General features: G+C 46.8%; 1 protein-coding gene across 4 annotated transcripts in view; it reads left to right on the forward strand.

The window, feature by feature from the left end:
- The window catches only part of Ablim1 (actin binding LIM protein 1), a 281,482-nt gene that overhangs the window by 209,384 nt on the left and 48,556 nt on the right, over nucleotides 1-23,542 (forward strand). For all 4 annotated transcript variants that reach the window (XR_009057579.1, XR_009057580.1, XR_009057578.1 and 1 more), the window contains exon 7: nucleotides 23,198-23,285. Coding sequence is in view for 1 of the 4 variants with exons in the window: in XM_057778252.1 (XP_057634235.1) it covers nucleotides 23,198-23,285 (88 nt within the window). In the remaining 3 variants the exon portion in view is untranslated. The remainder of the gene's footprint in view (nucleotides 1-23,197; nucleotides 23,286-23,542) is intronic.

Here is a 23,542-nt window from a genome sequence, read left to right on the forward strand (position 1 = left end):
GAGCTTTACCGACAGAAGGACAGGGTCTGCCAGGGCTCGCACAGTGGTCTGCTGGCCCGGCCAGAGCTGCGGTAGGCGTTTCCTAGCCGCTGCACAGCCCAGCCCTAGCCGCTGCACAGCCCAGCCCCCGGGGCTGCCTGTGGGGAGTTTGGGCCAGGGGTGCCAGTGGCATGTTGTGGAGTGTTTGCAGAAATTTATCCCTGTAGAATGTGTTACTGTCTACCTTGACTTTCTCCTGTCCACTCTGCATAGTCACACATGTAGAAGGACGTTTTGTTTCTGTTCATTATGTGTGTCTGTGTGGGTATATGCATGAGGGTGCAGGTGCCCTTGGGGGCAGTGGCATCAGATTTCTCTGGAACTGGAGTTACAGGCAGTTAGTTGTAAGCTGCCCAGCACTGGTACCCGGACCTGAACCAGGTCCTCTGTTCACTCTGAGCGCAGAACCATCTCTTTAGCCCCTTGCTTTTGTTTCTTTGAGGCAGGGTCTTGTCTTACTCCAGTGTCCAGGCTGGCCTTGAATTCATAGAAACCCTCTGTAGTTGGCTCTTTTTACTCTCTACTCTTTTAACTCTTTATTCTTTGGGGGGCCCGCTACCCAGCTACCAAATCAAGACACGGGCTTATTCTTTCTTATGAATGCACAGCCTTAGCTTGGCTTGTTTCTAGCCAGCTTTTCTTAAATCATCCTGCTTATCTTTTGTCTCTGGGCTTTTACCTTTCTCTATGTCTGTGTACCTTTCTTTACTTCTTACTCCATGTCTAACTGTGTAGCTGGGTGGCTGGGGTGGCTGGCCCTGGTGTCCTCCTCCTTCTCTCACTCCTTGATCTTCTCTTCCCCGATTTCTCCTCCTCTTTATCCTCTCTGCCTGCCGGCCCCGCCTGTCCTCTCTCCTGCCTTGCTCTTGGCCATTCAGCTCTTTCTTTGACCAATCAGGTGTTTTAGGCAGGCAAAGTAACACAGCTTCACAGAGTTAAACAAATGCAACAAAAAAAGAATGCAACACATCCTTGTATCATTAAACAAATATCCCACAGCTTAAACAGATGTAACACATCTTAAATAATGTCCCACAACAATCCTCTTCTTCAGTCCCCTCTATGCTGGGTGACAGGCACAAACTACCACACTCGGATAATATGTTTATTCACGTGGACCATGACTAAGTACAGATTCATGACATTCCTTTCAGCTGTCACAGAGGGGCATCAGTTTCAATTTTCCATCAACAAATACAAAAGACTAAGCATACATGTAGCTAAGTCCTGACAGGCAGCCAGAGGTGTTGTCCACATGACTGGGTGATTGGTCCCTGTCAATCTGCCCGGCGTTATCCTGTGTCTGTAGGATTGTTGCAACCTGTCTTTCTGCCAGCCCAGAACCCCATTCTGCAGCTGAAGATGAAGGCTTCAGGCCAGTGTTAAGTTTAGCACCATGACTGATCATGGAGCAATTTCTGTGACATCTGGAAAATTCCTCATATTTCTTGTGTTGCCACAGAACACAGATCACGGTGAATAAGGAAATCCGCCACCCATGCTGTGTCTGCCCTGGCAACTTGTGGAGTTATTCAAGCCTTGTAGAAGTTTCCTGGGCCTGCCATGAATAATTGCCATGAATTAGTGGCTAAACATGGCAGCAATATGGCCTGTCATAGTTCTGGAAGGTAGGAGCTTGTGGTCTGAGTAGGTGTCTTCCGGGAGCTCTCAGGAAAACCCACTCTGCTCCTGTCTCCCAGCCTCGGGTGTTTCTGTCCTGGCATCCATCAGTATAATCTTTGTCTCTGTGTTTGCACAGGCCCAGCCTCCTTTCTGGGATCTGAGCTCCTCTTGTTGTGTTCCAGAAGGAGTTACTGCAGTTAGACTCTTCCCTGTCAAGGAGAGCCTTGGCTCCAGATCATTGCTGTGTCTCGCCTGCTAAGAAGGGTGAGCATACTTTGAGGGACACAGTTCTACCCAGTGAACACCCTCTACTTAAAATCCCAGGACTCTTCCCTTCTCAGGTTTCTGGTCCCCTGAGAAAGAAAGGAGCCGGGCTGCCTCTTATCCAAACAGGCAGCGCACTCTTTGAGGTAAAACCAAACTCTAGGCCTGACATCTGCTTCTAGTCATTCCTGAGGCTGACTTCAACCACAGAAACCACCAGCGGGAACTGTGAGGCTTCTAGGAATGTCTCCCCAGTTCTGCAGAGTGAGCTGCTAACGAGAGAGTGTTTGCATACCCCATGGCTGACCTGAAGGGAAGCCGACCGGGGAAACACTTTTCTTTTGTAGTAACTAGCATCAGCTTTTCTGAGTTTCCAAGTTTTCCTTCCCACCCTTCTGCAGCTGCTGGTGATCTCACATGTTCCCTGGCGTGTGGCACGGCAACCCTAGCCTCAGTCTTCCTTTTATACAGTTCTCTACTCTGTCACTTTCCTCTGACTCTTGTAAGGACGCGCTGGTCATGCTGGCTTCCCAGTTTGAGCTCATTACAACACCTCTCCATCAGCTTTGACTCCAGAGAAGGTCGCTTGGGAGGTCCTGGGGTCAGGACAGAGTGCAGTTGTTACATTAGCAGAAACACCACACAGCTGAGGGGCCAGCTGCCATCAGCAGGCTTTCTCTCTCTGCGCTGGTGGACTCGCTCTGTCATTCATGCTACAGCTGTCTGTCAGAGCTCTAGAGCCCAGAGCCCAGAGCCCTCTACCACACTGGAGCCACACCCCACCCCAGGTCACGTCCGAATGTCATGGGATGATTCCTTGAAATGTCATTTGACCAGCACTGGTCAGGGATAGGCTGCAGAGGACAGTGGCAGCTTCTGGGTCTGGGGTGGGAGAAGATGGACTCCTTCATGACATGCCACTGGGGGACTTAGGATGATGCTTACCTGGTCTACTGAACATGAGGGTGGAACATTCTCGCGCCTTCTGAAGCCCTTGTCCCTACCTGCCTTTCATATGACTTTGTGGGAGGAATCTTCTCCTCCACCCCCTGCTATATGAACCAGACTAAGCCGCTTTTCTGTTATGGGGATGTTTCCAGTAGTTTCATTTCTCTGCTGGGTTGGCCCATTTGCCTCCATACAGAGGCAAGTGGAGATCTTCAGTTCTTGTGATGCCAAATCCACCTCTGTGACGGGGTGATAGACAGACCTCAGTGATGGGGTGATAGGGAGACCTCAGTAGCAGGGGTGACAGACCTCAGTGACGGGGTGATAGACCACAGTAGCAGGGGTGACAGACAGACCTCAGTGATGGGGTGATGGACAGACCTCAGTGATGGGGTGATGGACAGACTTCAGTGATGGGAGTGATGGACAGACCTCAGTTACGGGGTGACAGACAGACCTCAGAGGCAGGGTGGCAGACCTCAGTAGCAAACCCTTCTAAATGTCTCTGCAGGAGAGCCTTAGTGTAGACTTAGCCTTAAATGCTGCTAAGCCGCCAGTGGAAGCCTGATTTCAGATACTTAAAGTGTGCTTTTGTGTGTGTTTTCTGTGGTCACCCATCTTTCAAAGTTCATTCAGGGGCTGGGGAGGCTCAGTCAGTGGTTATGAGAAGGGACATGCTGTTCTTTCGGAGGCTTCAGCAGCTCCTAGCACCCATCAGATGACTTAGAACTGCTCAAACTACAACGTGAGGACATCTGAAACCCTCTTCCAGCCTCTGTGGGCTCCTGCACGTGTGTGCACACACCCACATGCACACATATACATAATTAAAACCTAAAGCATCTAAAATGACCAGTTCAAAATTCTAAGCACTCATTTCATTTATTAGTTACATTAGCCTTTAACCAGTATCAGGAAATAATTTTATTCGTGCAGTCAGCTGTGAAGCTAACCTGCAGGATGTGAGCACTCAGGAACCCAGCTAATCTTAGGGGCGTATTGTAGGAGGCCATCTCCAAATGTGACTCTTGCACGTTTGTGCCGCGACCACAAAACCTCATCTAATGGCTAACTAGCTTCTACCAAGGCCTGCATGGGTCCTCTCCCTGTCCCTTTCCCTCCCCAAAGGATACATTTCTTGGTAGCTCTGGGTTCCTCATTGTTCATGAAAAAGTCAGTTACCAGTGTTGATGCTCTGTACTACTAAGGAACTACTAAGTCTTCATTGAACAGTTCTCTCACCCATGGCTAGCCTGGGCTACCCTTTGCTCTTACCCGTCTCTGGCTAGCCTGGGCTGCCCTTTGCTCTTACCCGTCTCTGGCTAGCCCGGGCTGCCCTTTGCTCTTACCCGTCTCTGGCTAGCCTGGGCTACCCTTTGCTCTTACCCGTCTCTGGCTAGCCTGGGCTGCCCTTTGCTCTCGCCAGCCACCACCATTAGAGAGGGCCTTTGAGTACATGTTATCCTGAGCAGTCCAGCACGCAGACCAAGCCGTCCTTTAACTGCTGGTCATTTCCTGTAGGAAGGGGTGAACTGAAGTGCGTTGACTTGAAATTGCCTTGATCGGTGTAAACCAGCTTGAAATAAATGTAGTGTGAAATAATAAGTCCGGATGTTGTCAACTCAAAGGATTCTTTTTTCTTTTTAAATGATAATTGGTTTTGCTTGACTTAAGAGGTGATAGAATACTGGCGTATTCTGAAATAAATTTAATTTCTTCCTATTGGGAGCCTTGAGAGTCTGTGTTGGGGACATCACATTTGTCTCTGAAGACAGCTGCTTTTTATCTTTTTTTCAATAGAAGAGCAATATTCATTCTTTCTGTTCCTTTTTAAGTTTTTTCTAATGAAATGTATCATTATTTATAAGTCAGGTCTAAAAAAGGAAAAAGTGATATAGAAAAGCAACTTTAGTTATAGAAGTATCTGATAGGGCCCTCAAATGTTGGGATTTGGGGTTTGGTCTGGTTTGCTGAGAAAAGGGGGTGGGTAGGTGGAGAGCTGTGGGTGACGGGGAAATTCTGGCTTGTATCCTCGGAGAAGCAGAATTCTGCTCTTAAGATCTCATGTTATAGGACCCATCTTTGCAGAGTCCTCCCGACTCCCGAGTCGTGGTAGCCACCGTTCCTGCCTCTTGCCAAGGTATAGGACACATACTTCATGTGGATGTCAGAGGCCAGAGTGCCTGCTGAGCCATCCCCCTGCCCCTTGTCCCATCCCTGGGCTCAGGACCGACTCTTCCATTCACCTAGAGCTTCCTGCACATCTACTGTTCTGCATATGGCGGAAGCAAAGGGGAGTGAGATTCCTGCCTGAGGGCCCCAGCTTCTGTGCAGTTAGACAGGCAGTCAGGAGGCAGGCAAGCAGGCAGGCAAGGAGGCAGGTATGCAGGCAGTCAGGAGGCAGGCATGCAGGCAGTCAGGAGGCAGGCATGCAGGCAGGCAAGGAGGCAGGCATGCAGGCAGTCAGGAGGCAGGCAGGCAGGCATGCAGGCAGTCAGGAGGCAGGCATGCAGGCAGTTAGGAGGCAGGCATGCAGGCAGGCAAGGAGGCAGGCATGCAGGCAGGCAGGCTGAGCAGCCCTGGTCCCCAGAGGACATATCCAGCAGACTGCTGCCTATACAGATTATTCATAGTACACACATTGCTTTAGATGCTTGCGTAGTTTCTTTCCTTAGGTGGCTGGTTTTGGTCCTCTTCGTCTTCAGCTAATGTCAGCAGACCCTTTCATTCAGGCCTCTGCCTGTAATAGACTCATTACTTTCAGAAAGAGGCGCTTGCCTCCAGCAAGGCTCACCAGAGTCGTCCCGAACTCAGCATGGCTGGCCCGCAGCAAGGAAGCAGTGACAGCTTTCGTGTTCTGATTAGACAGAAGGAAATGGACTTCTCTGCGATGGGGCATGTCCAGACCTTTGTGCTCCGGAGGATGCTGGGTGTGGGATCTGTCCACTCGAGATGATGTGATTGTGAGACGGGTGTCAAGTCTTGGAGCATAGCAGAGAGAGGCCTGTGGGTCCCCAGAAAGGAACATTGATTTCTGACGCACACTGACGTTGGAAGTGGGGAGTGTTCTCTAGAGGTGACCTGCATATTACAGATGAGAAGAGTTAGAATTGCTCTCTGCCAAGAAACACACTAGGAGCGACATCCCAAAACAAGGCTATTCTAGAAAGAGTTAGGCTGGTATGTAAAGAATTTTAAACAGGAAAGTGCGGCATAGAATAAGGCCCCACGCTGACTCGGTAGGAAGGGTGCCGTTGCTCTGTGCTTAGATGGAAGATTTTCTCAGTGATGAAGTTATAGGCTCCTGGTGTGCTAGTGGGACGCACGGTCGTTCTCTAGCGTAGACGTAGACTCTGGCAATTGTCCTATGCTGATGTCTGTGTCGTTATCACTGCTTGCTACTAAAAGGCATGATTTTTGCCTCAGTTTAGTAGCAGTCACCAAAGGGCCATGTAAGCTCAATTCGCTATGTGGATAGAATAATAATGTGAGTGGGGTCTTGACTAGGCATGTCTGCGAGCCCAACGACTTGACAGAGAGTGTGTGAAAAGGAGGAAATAGTGGAATCTGGGAGCAGATTAGTTCAACAAAGGACCCATGCCCCCAACACCTCAACAGAGAATGAACCCTTGCTGCTTGGGGACATGAGGCTCACAAGAATAGCACCCAGCCTGTATTGCGTGGCCCCTCCACATTGTGCCCGTGCCACACTTCCTAAATATGATTCTGTGGTCCTGGTTTTTACCCCTTAAGCGTCTCTGGGTTGTAAGGTTTATAGCTGTTTCCTGAGTTCCTCTGGGTATTCTCTCTTGGCACTGATTTTCATGATGAACTCCACCATCGAGGAAGACAGCAATCTCAGAGCCTCCCCTTACCCATCAAAAACAGGGGGAGTAGTGGGTACCTGCTGTTCTTAGCTAGTGGAGATACCATGAGCCTCCAATGAGGCGTGTATTAATTTCTTTTTGGTTGTGACTGCAATACCCCCAACAAAAAGCAACTTCAGTGAGAAGGGGCTTATTTTGGCTTACAGTTCTAGGGGACAGAGTCCATCACGGTGTGCAGGGAAGGCAGCAAAGGGCATAGTGGCAGAAGCAGGAAGCTGACTGCCTTATTCCACGTACACAGAGAGAGAACAGGAAGTAGGGCCAGGCTATTCAATCTCAAAGCCCACCCCCAGTGATATACTTCCTCCAGCATGACTCCACCTCCTTTAAAGTTTCATAACCTTCCCAAACGACGTCCCCAACTGGGGATCGATTTTCAAATGCACGAGCTATGGGGGACCTTTCTATTCACACCACAATAAGGAGACACACTTGAAAATTCTTCTCAGACGGAGGAGCAGGATCAAACATCAGCAGTTGCTCCTGGCATAGGCACATGGTATGTGAGATTTTCCATTAGATGATGCAGCCACTGGCTCAGGACCACCCTGGCCATAGGGTGGGCTTACTATTCATATCCTTTATTAACTTCCTTGTTTCTCACAGACATAGAAGTGTGAGCTAGGAGGTTTTCTTGAGTTTCTAATTCAACTATCAAACGCTACAAACTATCAAAAGCCTAAGAAACAGACAGAGTGAGTGCCAAGCCCAAGTTTTCTCTTGTCAACCCAGGCTGCTGATTCTGTGTTCTCTCCCTTCATGATTGTGACCGTTTCCTGCAGCAGGCTGTACTAGTGACGTGTTCTTCCCACACAAGTGGAACAAAGCATTTTAGCATCGTGAGGTGCAGCAGAGGTCAGAATTCAAATACCATGTGGAAGGGACCTCTGCATGCAGGCTGCTGAGTGGTGGGGGATCCGCCCCAAGACCTCAGCTGTATTTTCTGTGGGGCTGCTCCTTTGCTGGCGTCATAGGGGGATTGACTGAGTGCCTCTGATTTCACCACGAAATGGTAAGATGCATTAACCTCAGAAGCTGGGTAGGCACAGTGCTGTGTCACCACACAAGATGGAAACCAGAGCTCTCAGACGCACTGGTCTGTGCTGTGGTTTGGGCTGTCTTACGCTTCTCAGCATCCCCCTGTTCCACCTCTGGAAAGTTCCATCTCCTGAGGTTGAGTGGAGTCTGTTGTAGCAGGTGAAGGGTGGGTTAAGCCACTCACACAGCCCTCCCTGCTTGTCCTGGCTTCATCCCCTTGGCCTGCCCTAGCAGAGGAATTCAGACGACCTGGGGCTGGACAGCACCCACCCAGCATTCAGAGACTGGGGTGTGTTGTGGGTCTGTCCCTGTAGGACACAGGCGCTTCTTTTGTCATCGAAGGTGCCTTGCTTAGTTTTACGTGTGCTGTTATGTGGGAACCACCAAGAAGCTCCAGGGGTCCCGAAGCCTATCACCCACCCCCTTGCTTCTTCAGATCCATTTTCCCACTGTTATTTCTTCCCTCTGATACCCGGTGGCTGCTGGGAGCCCCCTCCTGCTCCCAATGAAGCCTGGAATCTGCAGTGCGTGCAGGCGAGTTGTTTGTGACAGGGGATGAGGTCCAGTCACAATGGGAGAGGATGTCAGGGGAGGATGTTTTTAAAAGCAAGCTGTGTTTTTGTGACTCTCCAGTCTTGGTTCCCCGCCCTAGAAGGCTCCTCCAGCCCTGGGTACGAAGACAAAATATTTTTAGTCTGATAGTATTCTGTAGCTCGCCAAGAGCTGAACCATCTGCCACACACTCCGGATAGCTCGGTGGAAGGATTTAATGGGAATAACTTGGAAGGCCTCAGACAGCTCCAGAGCCCCAGCTCTACTATAGAGAATTCAGTTGCTATGAAGCCCTTCAGGTTGAGTAGAACAGAAACAGAGAGAGGAAAATGAATGGGGTGGACGGAGACGTTTGTGACCGCTGGGAGAGTGTGCAGCATAGATGTCACAGAACTGGAATGTGGTCTTGAGCTAGCAGCTTGGCAAAGACAAGCAGTTGACAAACAGAGGCCTACACCCAGTCGTTAGACTGAATCAGAGCCACCCATTTACTGCACGCTGTACAAGTTTAAATATTTTCCATTTTAAAAGTCTACCTTCTGCAGGTGTGCCGCCACTTAAAGAAGTATCTTCTGGTGTTGAAAAAGCAAAGGATATGAAACCTTTTGGCCTTGAACGTAGAATGGTGTCTGAGTTAGAAAAGAAGTCTCTTGGGGTTTCCATGGTCCCTTCCTGGGGAACCCGAGTGATTGATATTCACCACAAGTAGAACCCCAGGAGCCGTTCAGTCTCCTGCACAGCGTGCTTTAGCAACGTCCCCTTTGGACCCCAAAGCTTCCTTTCATCGTGCAGCTCCTTGAAGAGGCCCCTTCATAAAAGGCCCTGTTGCCTTCATTTCATCCAGGTGCGGGTGTCACACGCCTTTAATCCCAGCAGTCTGGAGGTAGAGGCAGGCAGATGTCTGTGAGTTCAAGGCCAGCCTGGTCCACATAATAACTGCCAGGCCATCTAGGGTTACACAGTAAGACCCTGTGTCAACATAAATCAATAAAGTTAATCTCAGAGTTTGAGTGTTTAGAAGAAAAATATCCGCATGTCACCAGGTGTTTTGCAGCCTAGTTTCCTTGTTTCATATTGTTTGAAGTGAACTTGTAACTTATTAATAAATAATTAGCATTCCTTTGATGGATGCAGTAACCTAGCAAGCTAGGAGGAATGAATACTTTTAAAACCTTTTAGCATGAAGGGACAGAGGGCTTTTTGTAGAACTTTGGAGATTTCTTCTAGCACATACCAGAGATATGAACATGCTTTCTAAAACTCTTCCACAGAACAAGTGCAAAGAATGTTGTTAACGGTAAAAGTAACCTCGGTGTTGTTTAATCGCACTTTTAATCCCAGCACTCAGGAAGCAGAGGCAAGTATCTCTGTGAGGTCCAGGCCAGCCTGACCCACATAGCAAGCTGTAAGCCAGCCAGAGTTAAGTAATGAGACTGTGTCCTGATACAGAAATAATAGATAAACAAACAGATAAAACAGATACTAGAAATGCTGCTGAAGATCAAGAATAGGCAACACTGGAGCTATTAAAAGCTGCTGGAGTCCTCAGACACTCCCCACCCTCACAGACATACACACACACACACACAGAGGGTGGGGCATTTTCCTCCAGTATGCCATGTCCTGAATTGGAACACACTTTGAGGCTCCGTGGCAAACACTGATAGCACGTGATCCAGGCAACGCTGTCATTGCATGCTGGTTTCAAGGCAGTTTAGGAACGGAAGATGGGATTATTTGTATTCCATCCAGTTCAAAGGATGCTAGCCACAGAGGAGGATGACAGGGAGGGTGGAGACTGGCCTGGTAGTGGGCTGGAGGTCCCAAGATAATGGATACCTTATGGGATTAAACCAGTGATTTTACTGAGAGACCATTTCATAAAAGATCACTCAATCCATAGGGGTTAGAAAAACACTTTGGGGATCAATTTAGCAAAGTACTCTTAATATGATTCTTCGTCCTTAATTCTCCCAAATTCCTCTCAGATTAAAATGGTAATAGAAAGCAAACCCACTTTGGAAGTGTTTGACCGTGTCACCCCGTGGCTTTGCACACGGCTTCTTCCTTCCACTGTGTATGCATGAAATTAAAATGTGGCTAGAATTCACAAGAAGATGGACACAGGAGCCTGTGACAGCACTCTTCAGAAAAGGCCAAAGTTTTAAGCTACCCAAATGTCCATCGGGAGTAGAAAGGATGATTACAATATCATAGATAGGCACAAAGAAATAAGATGTAATCATGAGATTTCATGAAACACAGGAGAGATTTGCTTCGATCAGTACAAACTCTGCAGGCTGAGCCGGCACATGGGGCTAACGTCCTCATGCTAATAGAAGGAGCCCAGGAAGATGCGGAAAGCATTTCTGGGTACAGCTGTGTTTTTTTCCTGGTTGAGTGATGGGTGCAGGGTGCATTGTGTGTGTGCAACTTCATATACACTTATGATTTGTGCCCAGTTCTCAGAATGTGCACAACGTCAATAAAGGATTTTACTAGAAGAAAAAAAACGTAACTCTCTCTAAAATGAGTGTGGGAAAGGATTTTCCAAGTTCTCTTCCTCCTTTATAAGGAAGAGCAACCTGGCATATGAAATGCATGACATTGTTCTGATGAGAAGTAAAAAGGATCAAAGAAGGTATAGCAGCAGCAGCAGCAGCAGCTTCTCTACGAGAAGCCTTTCCTGGGTACGCCAGGTGAAGTTACCACCCTGGAGCATGCAGAACCTCATTCTCTGGTCCCTGGTCACGCCCCAACCTTGTATTCCTTAATAACTTACAGGAGGAGAGAAATGTGAGGATTGCATTTAACCCATGTTATCTGTTCCGGATCTGAAGGATACCTTCTGAAAGGGATGAATTTGAAATGATGGGCAAATTGAACAGTGTGGGATACTGACAGAGATTTAGGATCATAGCATCCCATACTGCGAAAACCACTTATGGCAAGAAATAACACTTAGGGTAACTGGGCACAACACACAGGCTTTTAAGGCAGAGGGACTATTCTAGATGAGACTGTCATGAGGGTCACACCTCATTAGAAACTGTCTAGACCTGTAGAGTGTACAGGCACCAAGAGTGACCCCCATTGTGAACTGTGGGCTCAGGTGATACTCATGTCAAAGCAGGCCATCAGCTATAGCAAACACAGCCGTAGAGCAGGCACTGCTGATAGGCAAGCTGGACAGGGCCAGGGTAATGGGCATGGGCTTATGGGAATTTTCATTTCTACTCACTTCACTAAGAATGTGAAACAGTCTAACGTCTGCTTGAAAAGGAGAAGAAAACACAATTGGGGTAGTAGATTTAAAAGATTTGGCGGTATTTACAGTGGTGTTTTGTTTTGGTGTGTGTGTACTACGTTGATGTGGGAGTGATGGAGGAAGGTCATTGGTTAAAAAATAAAGAAACTGCTTGGCCCTCATAGGTTAGAACATAGAACAGAATGCTGGGAGGAAGAGGAAGTGAGCTCAGACTTGATAGCTCTCCTCTCTGGGGCAGACGCGATGAAGCAAGCCACCAGGTCAGACATGCTGAATCTTTCCTGGTAAGACTGATGCTACACAGATTATTAGAAATGGGTTGATCGGGATATGAGAATTAGCCACTAAGGGCTAGAGCTAATGGGCCAAGCATCTTTAAAAGAATACAGTTTGTGTGTGGTTATTTCGGGGCATAAGCTAGCCAGGCGGACCAGGAGCTGGGGCGGCAGGAACGCAGCCCGCAGCTCCCCACTACATGGGAGGTCCTTCTGTATATGTGCTGCTCTTATTGGCTAATGAATAAAGAAGCTGCTTTGGCTTATGGCAGGGCAGAATAGAGCCAGGCTGGAAGGGATACAGAGAAAGTAGGTGGAGTCAGGAAGATGCCATGTAACTGCAGAAGGAGACAGACGCCCTGGAACCTTACCAGTAGGCCACAGCCTCATTGTGATACACAGATTAATAGAAATGGGTTAATTTAAGATGAAAGAGTTAGTTAATAAGAAGCCTGAGCTAATAGACTAAGCAGTGTTGTAATTAATATAGTTTCCATGTGATTATTCGGGTCTGGGCGGCCAGGAAATGAATGATCAACCTCCGTTTGTACTACGTGGTAAAGTCCTTCCAATAGAAGCAGAAAGACAAAATGAAAACTTTTAAAGATGACCTCATTTGTCTTCAGCTTTAGCAAACTCTGCCAGCAAACTTCAGGTACAGGAAGGCTGCACTTTGTGCAGTAAAATTCTGTTTGCTCCCAGAAGAACTGTGACCATTTGCCACCTGTCAACCTGTTCCTTTTAACTCATTTGAAGTAGTAATCCAGGTTCCCTTCATAGACAGTGCCAAGTTAATTACTCTGTCTACAGCTGACTTTCTCCTTTCATACAAAAGGAAAGCAAAGACAAAGAAATAATAATTGCACAAGTAAGCTTTTAAAATAATGAAAAATTTTATATATCTGCTCACTGCACAGTGTTGTACCTGTGCATCTGTCCCACCTGTGTACATGGATTATTTTATTCTGGGCTGCACCTGTGCATCTGTTCACCTGTGTACATGGGTTACTTTATTCTGGAGTAGAATCTTTTCATACAGTTTTCCAGGGTAATCTGGGCCTCTAAGCAGGACCGGATGTGCATAAGCCTCCCTTTGACTGTGAATGGGATAGTTTAGTACTGTCTCTCCCCACCCTCTTTGTTCATGTGCCTTTATTGAGAAAGAAAGAACATATCATAAATCACCGCAAGTATAGCTCTTGATTATGATGAGTGTACAGTTGTGTAATGATGCCACAGTGTAGGACAATGAGGGCTCAGGGCTTTCCCATTACCCCAGATTGACAGCTCGGTTGCTGCAATCCTGACCCCTCCCTGTTCTCAGCAACCTCAGATCTACTTCCTCTTTCTTTAGAATTTCTTATAAATATCTGGCTCCTTTCACTTAACAGAAAGTAGTTCCAGTCCATCCGGGTCACTGGGTGTATGCCTATTGCTGAGGATCCCCCCTTCTTTTTATTCTAACATTCCAGCCCTCAGTGTTTTACTAGTTGGGGTCATTCGGACTCCAATGCTTTGGGACTGGAGTCACTACAGACTCTCACCTACATCTTTCTGTGGAATCAGTCTTTATTCTGTCAACATGTAGTAGTGAGAAGTATGTGATTGCATGGTGATGTGGGAAGTCCTTCTATATATGTGTTGCTTTGATTGGCTCATGAATAAAGAGGCTGCTTTGGCCTGCGACAGGGCAGAATAGAGGTAGGTGGGAAAACTGAACTGGGTGCTGGAGAAAATAGGCGGAGTCAGTAAGATACCATGTAGTTGCCAGAGGAGAAAGTAGGCAGAGTCAGTGAGATACCATGTAGCTGCCAGAGGAGAAAGTAGGTGGAGTCAGTGAGATACCATGTAGCTGCCAGAGGAGAAAGTAGGCACAGTCAGTGAGAGATACCATGTGGCTGCCAGAGAAAAAAGAGGCGGAGTCAGTGAGATACCATGTAGCTGCCAGAGGAGAAAGACGTGATCCATGAGCCTGAATCTTGCCGGTATGCCATGAGCTTCATGTTAAATATAAAATAATAGGGATGGGTTAACTGAAGATGTAAGAGCTAGCTAGAAATACGCTTAAGCTATTGGCCAACCAATATCGCAAATAGTATAGTTTCTGAGTGATTATTTTGGGTCTGGGCAGCCAGGAACGAACAAGCAGCCTCTGCCATCAGCATGGCATGCTTATTTTTAGCTTTTTGAAAGACTACCAAAGAGGTTTCAAATCTGTAACTGCCATTAGGGATTGCAAAGGCCCCACTGTTCTCATATCCTCAACACCTGGTACAGTCATCTTCTCAGAGATGTAACTATTACAATGTTAACACGTGACTATGGTTTTTCCTTTTATTTACTATGACTAAACAATGTTCCAAACACTTCTGTTTGCTTATTAGATATCCATATGTCTCTTTGTTGAAGTATTTGTCTAAGGCTCTGAGGGACAGGGGGCTGGATGGGGTGCACTCAGCAGCAGAGTGCTTGACCAGCACACAGGCCTTGGGTTTGACTCCTTCCACCTCTGTCGTCGTCATCTTGGCTGGTGGTTGTTTCTTTAGCTTGGTTTTTCCATCCTTTGTGGTGGTGACTCTGCTCATGAGTGCAGGGCAGAGCCTACTGAGCTGGTCCTTCCCGTTTTGCCCCGTTTCCTGTTAATGCATTGTCAGACTTATGTCTACGCTCTGGACGCAAATCACTTTTCATATGTGTGATCTACAAATATTTCTCTTTGTCTCTGGAAGATCTTCCCTTTTAAGGGAGAAGGGATTTAATGATGACAATCAAACTGATTCTTCTGTAGATCATGCCCTGGGTATAACAGTTAAGAAATCTTTGCTCAAAACAAGATCATAGGAGTTTTTTACCTTATTACCTTAAAAGAAATATCAGACTTAGTTTTTATTTGTGTATGTGTATTAACAGCCCATGCTGAGTTAGCTAATACATGTATTGAGCAGGACTCTCGTGGGGTGGGGCTATCCAGTTTTCCCAGAATTACCTTGGCAGTTGCTGAAGATCAGCTGATCATGAATGCGTGGACACATTTCCAGACTCCCTCTTCTGTTCTGTCGCTCTACAAACGACACCACTGTGTTGATTTTGTGACACAGAAATAATAGTAAGTTTTAAAACCAAGTAGTTTAAATTACCTCGGTCCTAGATTGCTAGAACATTTCCTGGGCTGGGCGCTTGACATTTTAACAGCCCCTCAGTTTCCATGTACATTCCTGCTGAAACTCGATAGAGAACTGGCTGGGCTGTAGCTCTAGCAAATAACCTGGAGCCCCAGAGCTGAGGAGGTAGCGGTGAGAGGATCAGGAGTTCAAAGTCACCTGGAGCTTGGTTATGTCCTTTGGGGATGCGCGTATTTGCGGGTAGTATTTATTTAGTACCACTAAGTAACAGAGACGGCCTTACAGCTTTTAATCAGTTGGAAGTGTTATGCCCAGATCGCTGGGACCCCCAAAAGACCACCATGGAGACCAAGTCCCATATGTAAAATCAAAGAGCTTTTATTCAAGTTCAAACTTGGACTCTCCGCGTGTCCACCACATTGGCATCATCAGAGAGCCTTGAGCTCAATCAGGGTGAGGTTATCATAGCAGAGGTGGGGGGGCGGTGAGGGATTTCTAAGGTTCAGGATCCTTGATTGACATTTGTCTAGGGGTATCCTGGTGAAAGGGAATGGGTATGTGCTGGGCTAAGGTGATCTTATCTGCAGGATTGGAACCTTAGGTATTTCCTTTGGGATGATAGGTACTTTCCCCTTTGGATGCTGATTGGGTGTTGCCTGGTGGTCTTTTCTGGAGTCAGGTGTTGCCTTAGGGTAAACTGAGGCTCAGGCCTACTTTCTGGTTGGTCTCTATTGAGTCTGTCCTGGCAGGTATGTACCAAACTGCCCTGGGCCCTACAGAAGGAGACGAGAAAGCAGTAGCAATTCAGTCTGCAAAATACAATATGCATTTCTGCAAGATATACCTACATGCTCAAAGAGGGAGTTGTCCGGCCCCCTCTGGTTTTAAACAGGTGACTGAAGCAAACAGGAGTTACTTTTGAGTCTCCTTGTTTTTGACAGCAAATTGCTGTCCTCCTTGTGATATGGTGATGATGTCTGGGACAGAGTTCCTGGCGTTCTCACCCATCAGGCTGACTTTGCACAGACTTGTAGTACTTTCTGGGCTTGGTGGAAGCTGCCTGGGTGGACCGATTCATTCACCTGTGCCAGCACACAAACCTGGGGCCGAGGCACACCCTCATCAGTCTGCCTGTTGATGACGGTGTATCAGGAAAAGGCCTCCCGGAACCGATGAGTCTGCATTCCTGAGATCAGGCCTGTCCAGTCAGGGTGGAAACCTCTCCCAGTACAGGGGGAAAAGGGTGGCAGCGAAGGTGCTGAGTCAACACCAGCTTGGCCTTCCCACAGAGGCTGAGCAGGGCTCTCCCTCCCCACTCGTTCTCCAGCTGGGCAATCTTGCCTCAGATCCTTGGCCTTTTTCTGGCCTCCTCTGTTGTCAGGTGTGGGGCGCTGATGTTTCCCTGGTGAGTGGTGACCTATATTGACCAATTTGAGTGTTTATACATTTTTTTAAAGGGGGCTCATTTCTGAGCTCCACTCCAGGGTTACTGAACACATCTCTAAAATGTTCCCACGGTGAGAGCTCTGGTGGTAAAGTGCCCGACGAGCAACTGTATGGATTTGAGTTTGGATCTCAGAGCCCACATAAAACTGGGTGTGGTGGTATACCCCTGTGATCCCCAGACTGGGAAGCTGCGGCAGCAGGGTCTGCCCAGATCAGTGATCCTCTAGGTTCAGTGAGAGACCCTACATCAAACAATAGCGTGGAGAGCAACTGAGAACAATCCCCAGTGTGCGTGCATTCCTGTGCAACGTGTGCACACACTCGGGAACACCAACAAAAGCAGAATGTTTATAAAGATAGAAATAAAAACCCTTGACTGTTGCTGGTGCACAGTGGACTTGGAATGCCTTTGGTCCACACCAGCCTCCGATGATACGTGCCCTTACGTGTTTGCCAGAGGTCTGGGGAGTGGGAAGCAACTTTCTGATTCCTTTGGAGCCTTTAATCCATCTCTGAATCAACTTGGATCTTACAAACCTACTACCTCTGACTTTGCGCGTAACTCCTATGGAAACTATTTAACAAATGATCGTGGTGGGGGAGGGGGCAGACCCTCCGTGTTTCTCAAGAGTCTGCCTGAGAAGGCATGTGACCATGTTCCCACCTCCAGGAAAGTACTGGAAGGCATCCCTCTGCCTCACAACCAGAGATCCCTGTAGGATAGTGCACTTGGTGCTTTTGGGAACCAATTTGGTGAATCTGGGTTTAAAAGTCAGCTCTGCCTTCTGGCTCTGAGTAAATTGTTCTTTTTAGCATTAGGACCTTCTTGCTGAATAATTAACAAAGTCCCTGCTTCTTTGGGGCACTGTGAGACAAGCTACTGAGAAGCTCTTGTGTGGTACCTTGTAGTTTTTGTTTTGTATTTTTTTTAACTCTTTGGGGCCCACTACCCAGTTCCCAGATAAATACATGGAGACTTATTGTTTCTTATGAATGCCCGGCCTAAGTTTGGCTTGCTTTTAGCCAGTTTTTTTTTTTTTAATTTTATTTTAACTTAAATTATCCCGTTCCTCTTTAACTACATTCTACTACAGGGCTTCCTACCTTTCTTTATTCTGTATGTCTTTCTTTCCTGTTACTCTGCAGCTGGCTGTATGGCTGTGTACCTGTGTGCCTGTGCAGCTTGCCCCTGGGGTCATCATCCCCTCCTTTTCTTACTCCTCCCTCTCTTCGTTCTTCTCTGGAGCCTAGATTTCTCCCCCTATTCATTCTCTCTACCTGGCAACCCCACCTATTCCTCTCCTGCCTAGTTAGTGGTCATTCAGCTCTTTATTAGACCGATCAGGTGTTTTAGACAGGAAAAATAACACAGCTTTACAGAGTAAACAAATGCAATATAAAAGAATGCAACACATCTTTGCATCATTAAATAAATATTCCATAGCAGAAACAAATATAACACATCTTAAACTAATATTCCACAACAGTACCTGGCACAGAGCAGGGCATTATGGGAGGCCAACCCAACACACCTGCGATTAGTCACGCCTGGGTCTCTCCACCGATTCTTGTGTGTGATTGTTTCTTTAAGAAGTGAGACTTTTGTGACCTGTTCTTGGCCACATCTATCAAAGGGCTCAGATCACAGCTGGCCCCTTTGAGCCCTTTGATCAATTGTTTAAACACCCTGCTCTCCACTCCAACAGCATCTGTAAGACAGAAGTGATAAACTGTCAAAGGTCAACCTCCAGGGCTTGGGGCTGAGTTGTGCACCCCAAGAAGAGGATAAAGAGAAGCTAACAGGGACAGTTGGCAGCCTGGGATCTAGAAGGTTGTGGTCCCTGGAAGGGCTTCAAAATTATAGTTTCCTTTCCCTGTTGCCTGCAGCCTGTTTAGTCAGCCCAGGGCAAGTCAGGTCCTCAGAATCCCTCCCGGGTAACAGACACTACAGAGTATCTGGCAAAGTTCTGTTCCCATCACCAAGAATGTCCCTCCCTACCCAAGTGGTTTTCCCCAGCCCCGTTCCGGAGTGTATAGTAACACGGGATTTCACACACAAGCAGGAGTTTACATCTGAGTGGGGTGAAATTGTGTTGTTGACACCTCTCTGCACTTTCTCAGAAGGTGTCCCAGGGCTTAGGAAGGTAAGAGGTAACAGAACAGAGGCTCCGTGGGTGCAGAGAACTGAGTCCCAAGCCTTGGAGCTGCGCCTTGTCCGTAAAGGATTGAAAGCTTTCTTCTCTTCCAGACAGCCACGGGCCTGCTGAAAACTTGGTATCTCATTAAATTTTACAACAGAGAATTTTCTCAGAATGCTAGCTTATATGTCAGGGATTGGTCAGATGATACAATACCCATCGAAGTGATCAACATGGCTAAGGGCCAGTGGCTTGTTTGGTTTTGGTTTATATTCAACGTTTTGGAAGTTGTAGTAAGGCACTTCGAGAATCCAGCTAAGGAATCAAATTGTGCATTTTGTGTGGCATCTCATGCCAGCTAGAGTGTAGTGTAATATGAATTAGAAGAAATATTTCTAAATATTTTAATTATTTGTTTTTGTTATTGTTGTTTGTTTAGTTTTCAGGGTCTCACTATGAAGCCTTGGTTGGCCTAAAACATGCAGCGTAGACCAGGCCGGTGTCTAACTACAGAGACCTGCATGCCTCTGCCTCCTGCATGCCATTTTAATGTGTATTTTAATTAACTAAATGGCTGTATGTGGTTGTAAGGGTTTGTTATTCACTGTCAGTCCGGATGACTGGAAAGCCTCTGGTCTTAGCCTTCCAAGTGCTTGGATTACAGGTGTGCACCATGCCTGGCAGATTTTCAGATTTTTTTTTTAAATGGAGAATGACTGGAATTGCCAGAGCTCTGGCATGTACTGACGGTCTAGTCTCCCAGGCTTAGGCTAGAGTTGCGAGCTGGGTGCCTGGGGCTGGTACCAGGCCACTGTCACTCAGACAGCCACCTGCCGCCAGAGTCCTGCTGTGCCTTATGAGGTAGCAGTCTCTGTGATAAGTCGTGCTTGCTCTCCATTTGGTATTTCTTGCTCATAAACAGAAAAGCTTTCCCTTCTGAAAATCACTCCAATCTAAATGACTTTTGATTCAGCTGCCTCTGAGTCTCACTCGGTTTGCGCAGGACCCTGCAAATGTGTTCAGTGTTCGCTCTGATTCCTTTCATGGCTCGTTACACAGGGCTTGCTGTGAACTGCGTGAGTGTCCGAATGAAGAGAAAGGAAACAGGAGTCTCGGTGGTTCACCCGCAGGGAGCAGGACCTCTGTCCTCCGCCCTCCGGCCTGCACACTTTCAGAGACAGAAAGAGTCTCCAGGGCTTAAAGCTGCTCTCTGTTTCTAGGAGTCTTGGCATGACGGGAATCTGTTGACATGTTTGGCCTCTCGGATAAACACACGGGAGGATGTGCAGCCCTCTCGGTGTGGCCGCTTTGTGTCTTAGCAGTATGCGTGCTGACCACCGTGGCCACCATCTCTGGAGGTCCATGCATAGCGCCCACTCCTCTTTAGTCACCAGCAGTGTAGGGAACTCCTAGCTACTTCCTCACACTGGTCTTCTTCTCAACCTTACCAGGTTGATGAAAAAAATCGAATCCATGTTTTCCTCGTTATCACTGCTAGGAATGAACCAACTAATTAGCTTGCTTATTAACTTGTGGACTAACTAATGTACTAACTTTTCCTCCCTCCTTCCCTCCTCTTCCTCATTCTTCCCCTCCCCCACCCTATGGTTGATTTCTTGGGGAAATCACCGCATTTTTTGCCCTTCGCCCACGTTGGCATCAGTGTCTGGGTGCTGGCTCTTGTCGTACATTCCGAGTGCCCTTTGCCAGAGGCCTGCGGCAGGCTTTTTGTATTTCTCTTCCTGTCTAGAGAGCTGTATTTTTGCACATAGACCAGCAGGATTTCTCTTTACTGTTTCTAAATTTTGCCTTTCTACCCTGTTTATTTTTTAACAAACAATTTTTTAAAAAACGTATGTATTCCTATAATTCTATTTTTTTCCATTTTGGTCTTTGTAAACTCCATAATTTTTTTAATTGGTTGTGTAAAGAATCAAAATCCATGCTTCTCTAAATGGACAATCAGTTGTGCTCACCATTTATTGAAAACCCTACTATTCCAATTTTTGGGGAATTTATTTTGATGACCAAGTGAAGTTTCTCGTGCGTTCGCACGCAGCTGCCTCCCCTCACCATGCTCTGATTTGCCGTTGTGTCATTAAATGCACCTTAATTATCTTAGCTTTAGAACTTAAGAAGGGAAATGTCCCTCTTCTTGCTGATGCTTTTTGAAAATATATTTGTTTTTATGTTTTCTTTTATATGAATGCATTGAAGCACTGTCCATGACGGTAAAGGAAATGCCTGTGGGGCTTTTTTATTAAGCATATATTAGATTAACAGGTTGATTGTAGATAAATCAGCACTTTGGCAATATTTAATAAAATTTTGAGTTACTTCTATTCAGATCTTTAGTTATATACATGTCTTTACACACATCTTGCTTTGCATGTTTTTTTTTGTTGTTGTTGTTCTTTGTTTTTGTTTTTGTTTTTTTGTTTTTCGAGACAGGGTTTCTCTGTGGCTTTGGAGCCTGTCCTGGAACTAGCTCTTGTAGCCTAGGCTGGCCTCGAACTCACAGAGATCCACCTGCCTCTGCCTCCCAAGTACTGGAATTAAAGGCATGCACCACCACTGCCCAGCTGCATGTTTTTTTTTTATGAATAAGAAATTGTGTGTGTGTGTGTTTCTACTTACTTGACACAATTCTTTTACCGGTCACCTTTTCATACTTACTATTTTTCTTAACTTCTCACATGGCTTGGGTCGCAAACCTTTAGAATATATTGGTAAGTGTGTTTCTCTGTCTTATTCCTGGGCCTAATTAGAATTTTCTTATATGCCTTACTGGCGAAGTTAAAGCAACTTTATCCCCCTGGAGTAATCCTCTCTGTCCCTAGTTCATTGAGAATGTTTTACCACAGATGACAGCAGATTCCTGCCAAGGACTCATTAACCCTTCACTGCCCTGAGGACCCAGAGATCATCCAGATTAACTTTGCCCCTTTGTGTTGACATCCCAGCCTGGTTTAGGAGCCCAGTGAAAGCCTTCTCCTTCCTTCTGCTCACACCTGACTTTGTAGATGCTAAGGGCAAGAGCTACTTTATGTCCATCCATCTTATCTTCTCTTGCCACTTGCAGCCTGGCCCTACAATCCTCCCCCAAATAAAATTTGGATTTTTAAATTAATAAGAAATAGCTAGTAGACTCCAAGATCACCAGTTCTGAGATTTCTGGCAGATGCCATTGATAAATTTCCTGTCACGGCTTCTATTTTTAGATGCTTCTAGTATTTTCTTTTTTCTGGTTGAGCATCTTGAGTAGCCATCCACCTACTCAAAGCGGCTGATAAGAGGCGACTTTCTGCAAGAGGATGTGAGACAGGAATCAGGCCAAGCCCCTGACTTCCTGTTGAGGTTTCACACGGGGTTGGGAGCAGGAAGCAGCCGCTTCTCTTTCTCAGCCCTTCCATGGCACCGATTACTTCAAAAGAAATGCTCTCACAATGACTGATAAAAATGACATAACCACAGAGCATATTTGATCATTCTGAGGTGCAGGAAGATTCTTTGCTAAGCTGTGAATGAGGGTCCTGTTTTGGGCAGACCTGCTTTTGGACCATGACACTAATGTGACCTGACACCTGTCTAGAGAATTGTCCCTGTGTCTAGTGACACGTTGCCTTGGGAAGCTGACACTTGCTGCGATGACATCTGTCATGCATGAGAATTCTGTAGAGCCACCTCAGTAAAAATGCTTTCCCTGGGAACTCTTGCAATAAGACCTTGTCAAAACATGGATATAAGCGTCGTAGAGAGAATCTGAGTTTTAAGACGAAAACAATAAATGATACCTTTTAAAAGGGTTTTGTCTGTCTTGGTACAAGCTGGATAGATCTGATTATTTTCTGATAACATAGCCAAGAAAGTAAAAATATGCTAAGCAGGACCATTTTTATTTGTGCATATATAGGTGTATGACCATATGTGTGCACATGCGTGTGTGTGTATGTGTGTGTATGTGTGTGTATGTGTGTGTGTGTGTATGTGTGTGTGTGTGCTCCTGGAGGCTAGTGGTCATGCTCAGGTTTCACCCACCTGACTTTTCGAGACAGATTTTATCACTTGGCCTTGAAGTCTCCAAGCTGCCTAGGCTGTCTGGTGAACCCAGGGATCCAAGTGTTTCCACCTCTCTGATACCCCCTCGGCTTCCTTACCTAGGGTCTTTGGGGCTGGACTCAGTTCTTCGGGCTTGCGTGGCAGGGAGTTTACTAACGGAGTATTCTCCCCAGCCCCACTGCTTCTCTTCAGTGGGTGAGTGTCACCCTTCTTTAGCCTCCAACATAAACATCTATGTTAGTCTTAAGATGGAGCTGTGGGAAGACACAGTGGTCGTCTCCCCTGTTTAAGTTGTTTGTCTGGAAAACCTTCCAGAAGCCTAGATCAAGAGGGATTAGGAGCCAGAAATCCCAAGAGACAAGGCCACCATCATTCTGGGAATGAACCACCCTGAGAAGCCTTGTCCAGGCCCAGTGAGGTCGGCTTTACCATGTAGGACTGATGGGAGGCGGAGTTTGGCCAACCTGACAACTATTTCTCCTCAAATCCAGAAAAGGGTGTAGGGGCCATTTAATGGGGTCTGGTTTTTCTCTTGCAGGCAGGTGACAAACATTATCACCCTAGCTGCGCACGATGCAGCAGATGCAACCAGATGTTTACCGAAGGGGAAGAAATGTATCTTCAAGGTAAGATGGGCTGGAGGGCAGAGCGGGCCTGCCCCGCCTGAGCAAGAGGATCTCGCTGTGTTTGTTGGATTGTGTTTTAGAGAAGGAGGGGTGTGATAGCTGAGCAGCTACTAAACAGGAGTGCGCCAGAAGTTACCTCATCAGTTTGTGTTGATCAGCCGGGCCATCGACACGCTGGCAGGGAGCCCCAGAGCCTGTTACCGCATGAGCTCATGGTACTACTAGCAAAGACAGGCTTTTGATCCTGTGGACGTGAG

This window comes from Chionomys nivalis, chromosome 8 (assembly GCF_950005125.1).
Source record: "Chionomys nivalis chromosome 8, mChiNiv1.1, whole genome shotgun sequence".
In the NCBI taxonomy this organism is placed as follows: Eukaryota; Metazoa; Chordata; class Mammalia; order Rodentia; family Cricetidae; genus Chionomys; species Chionomys nivalis.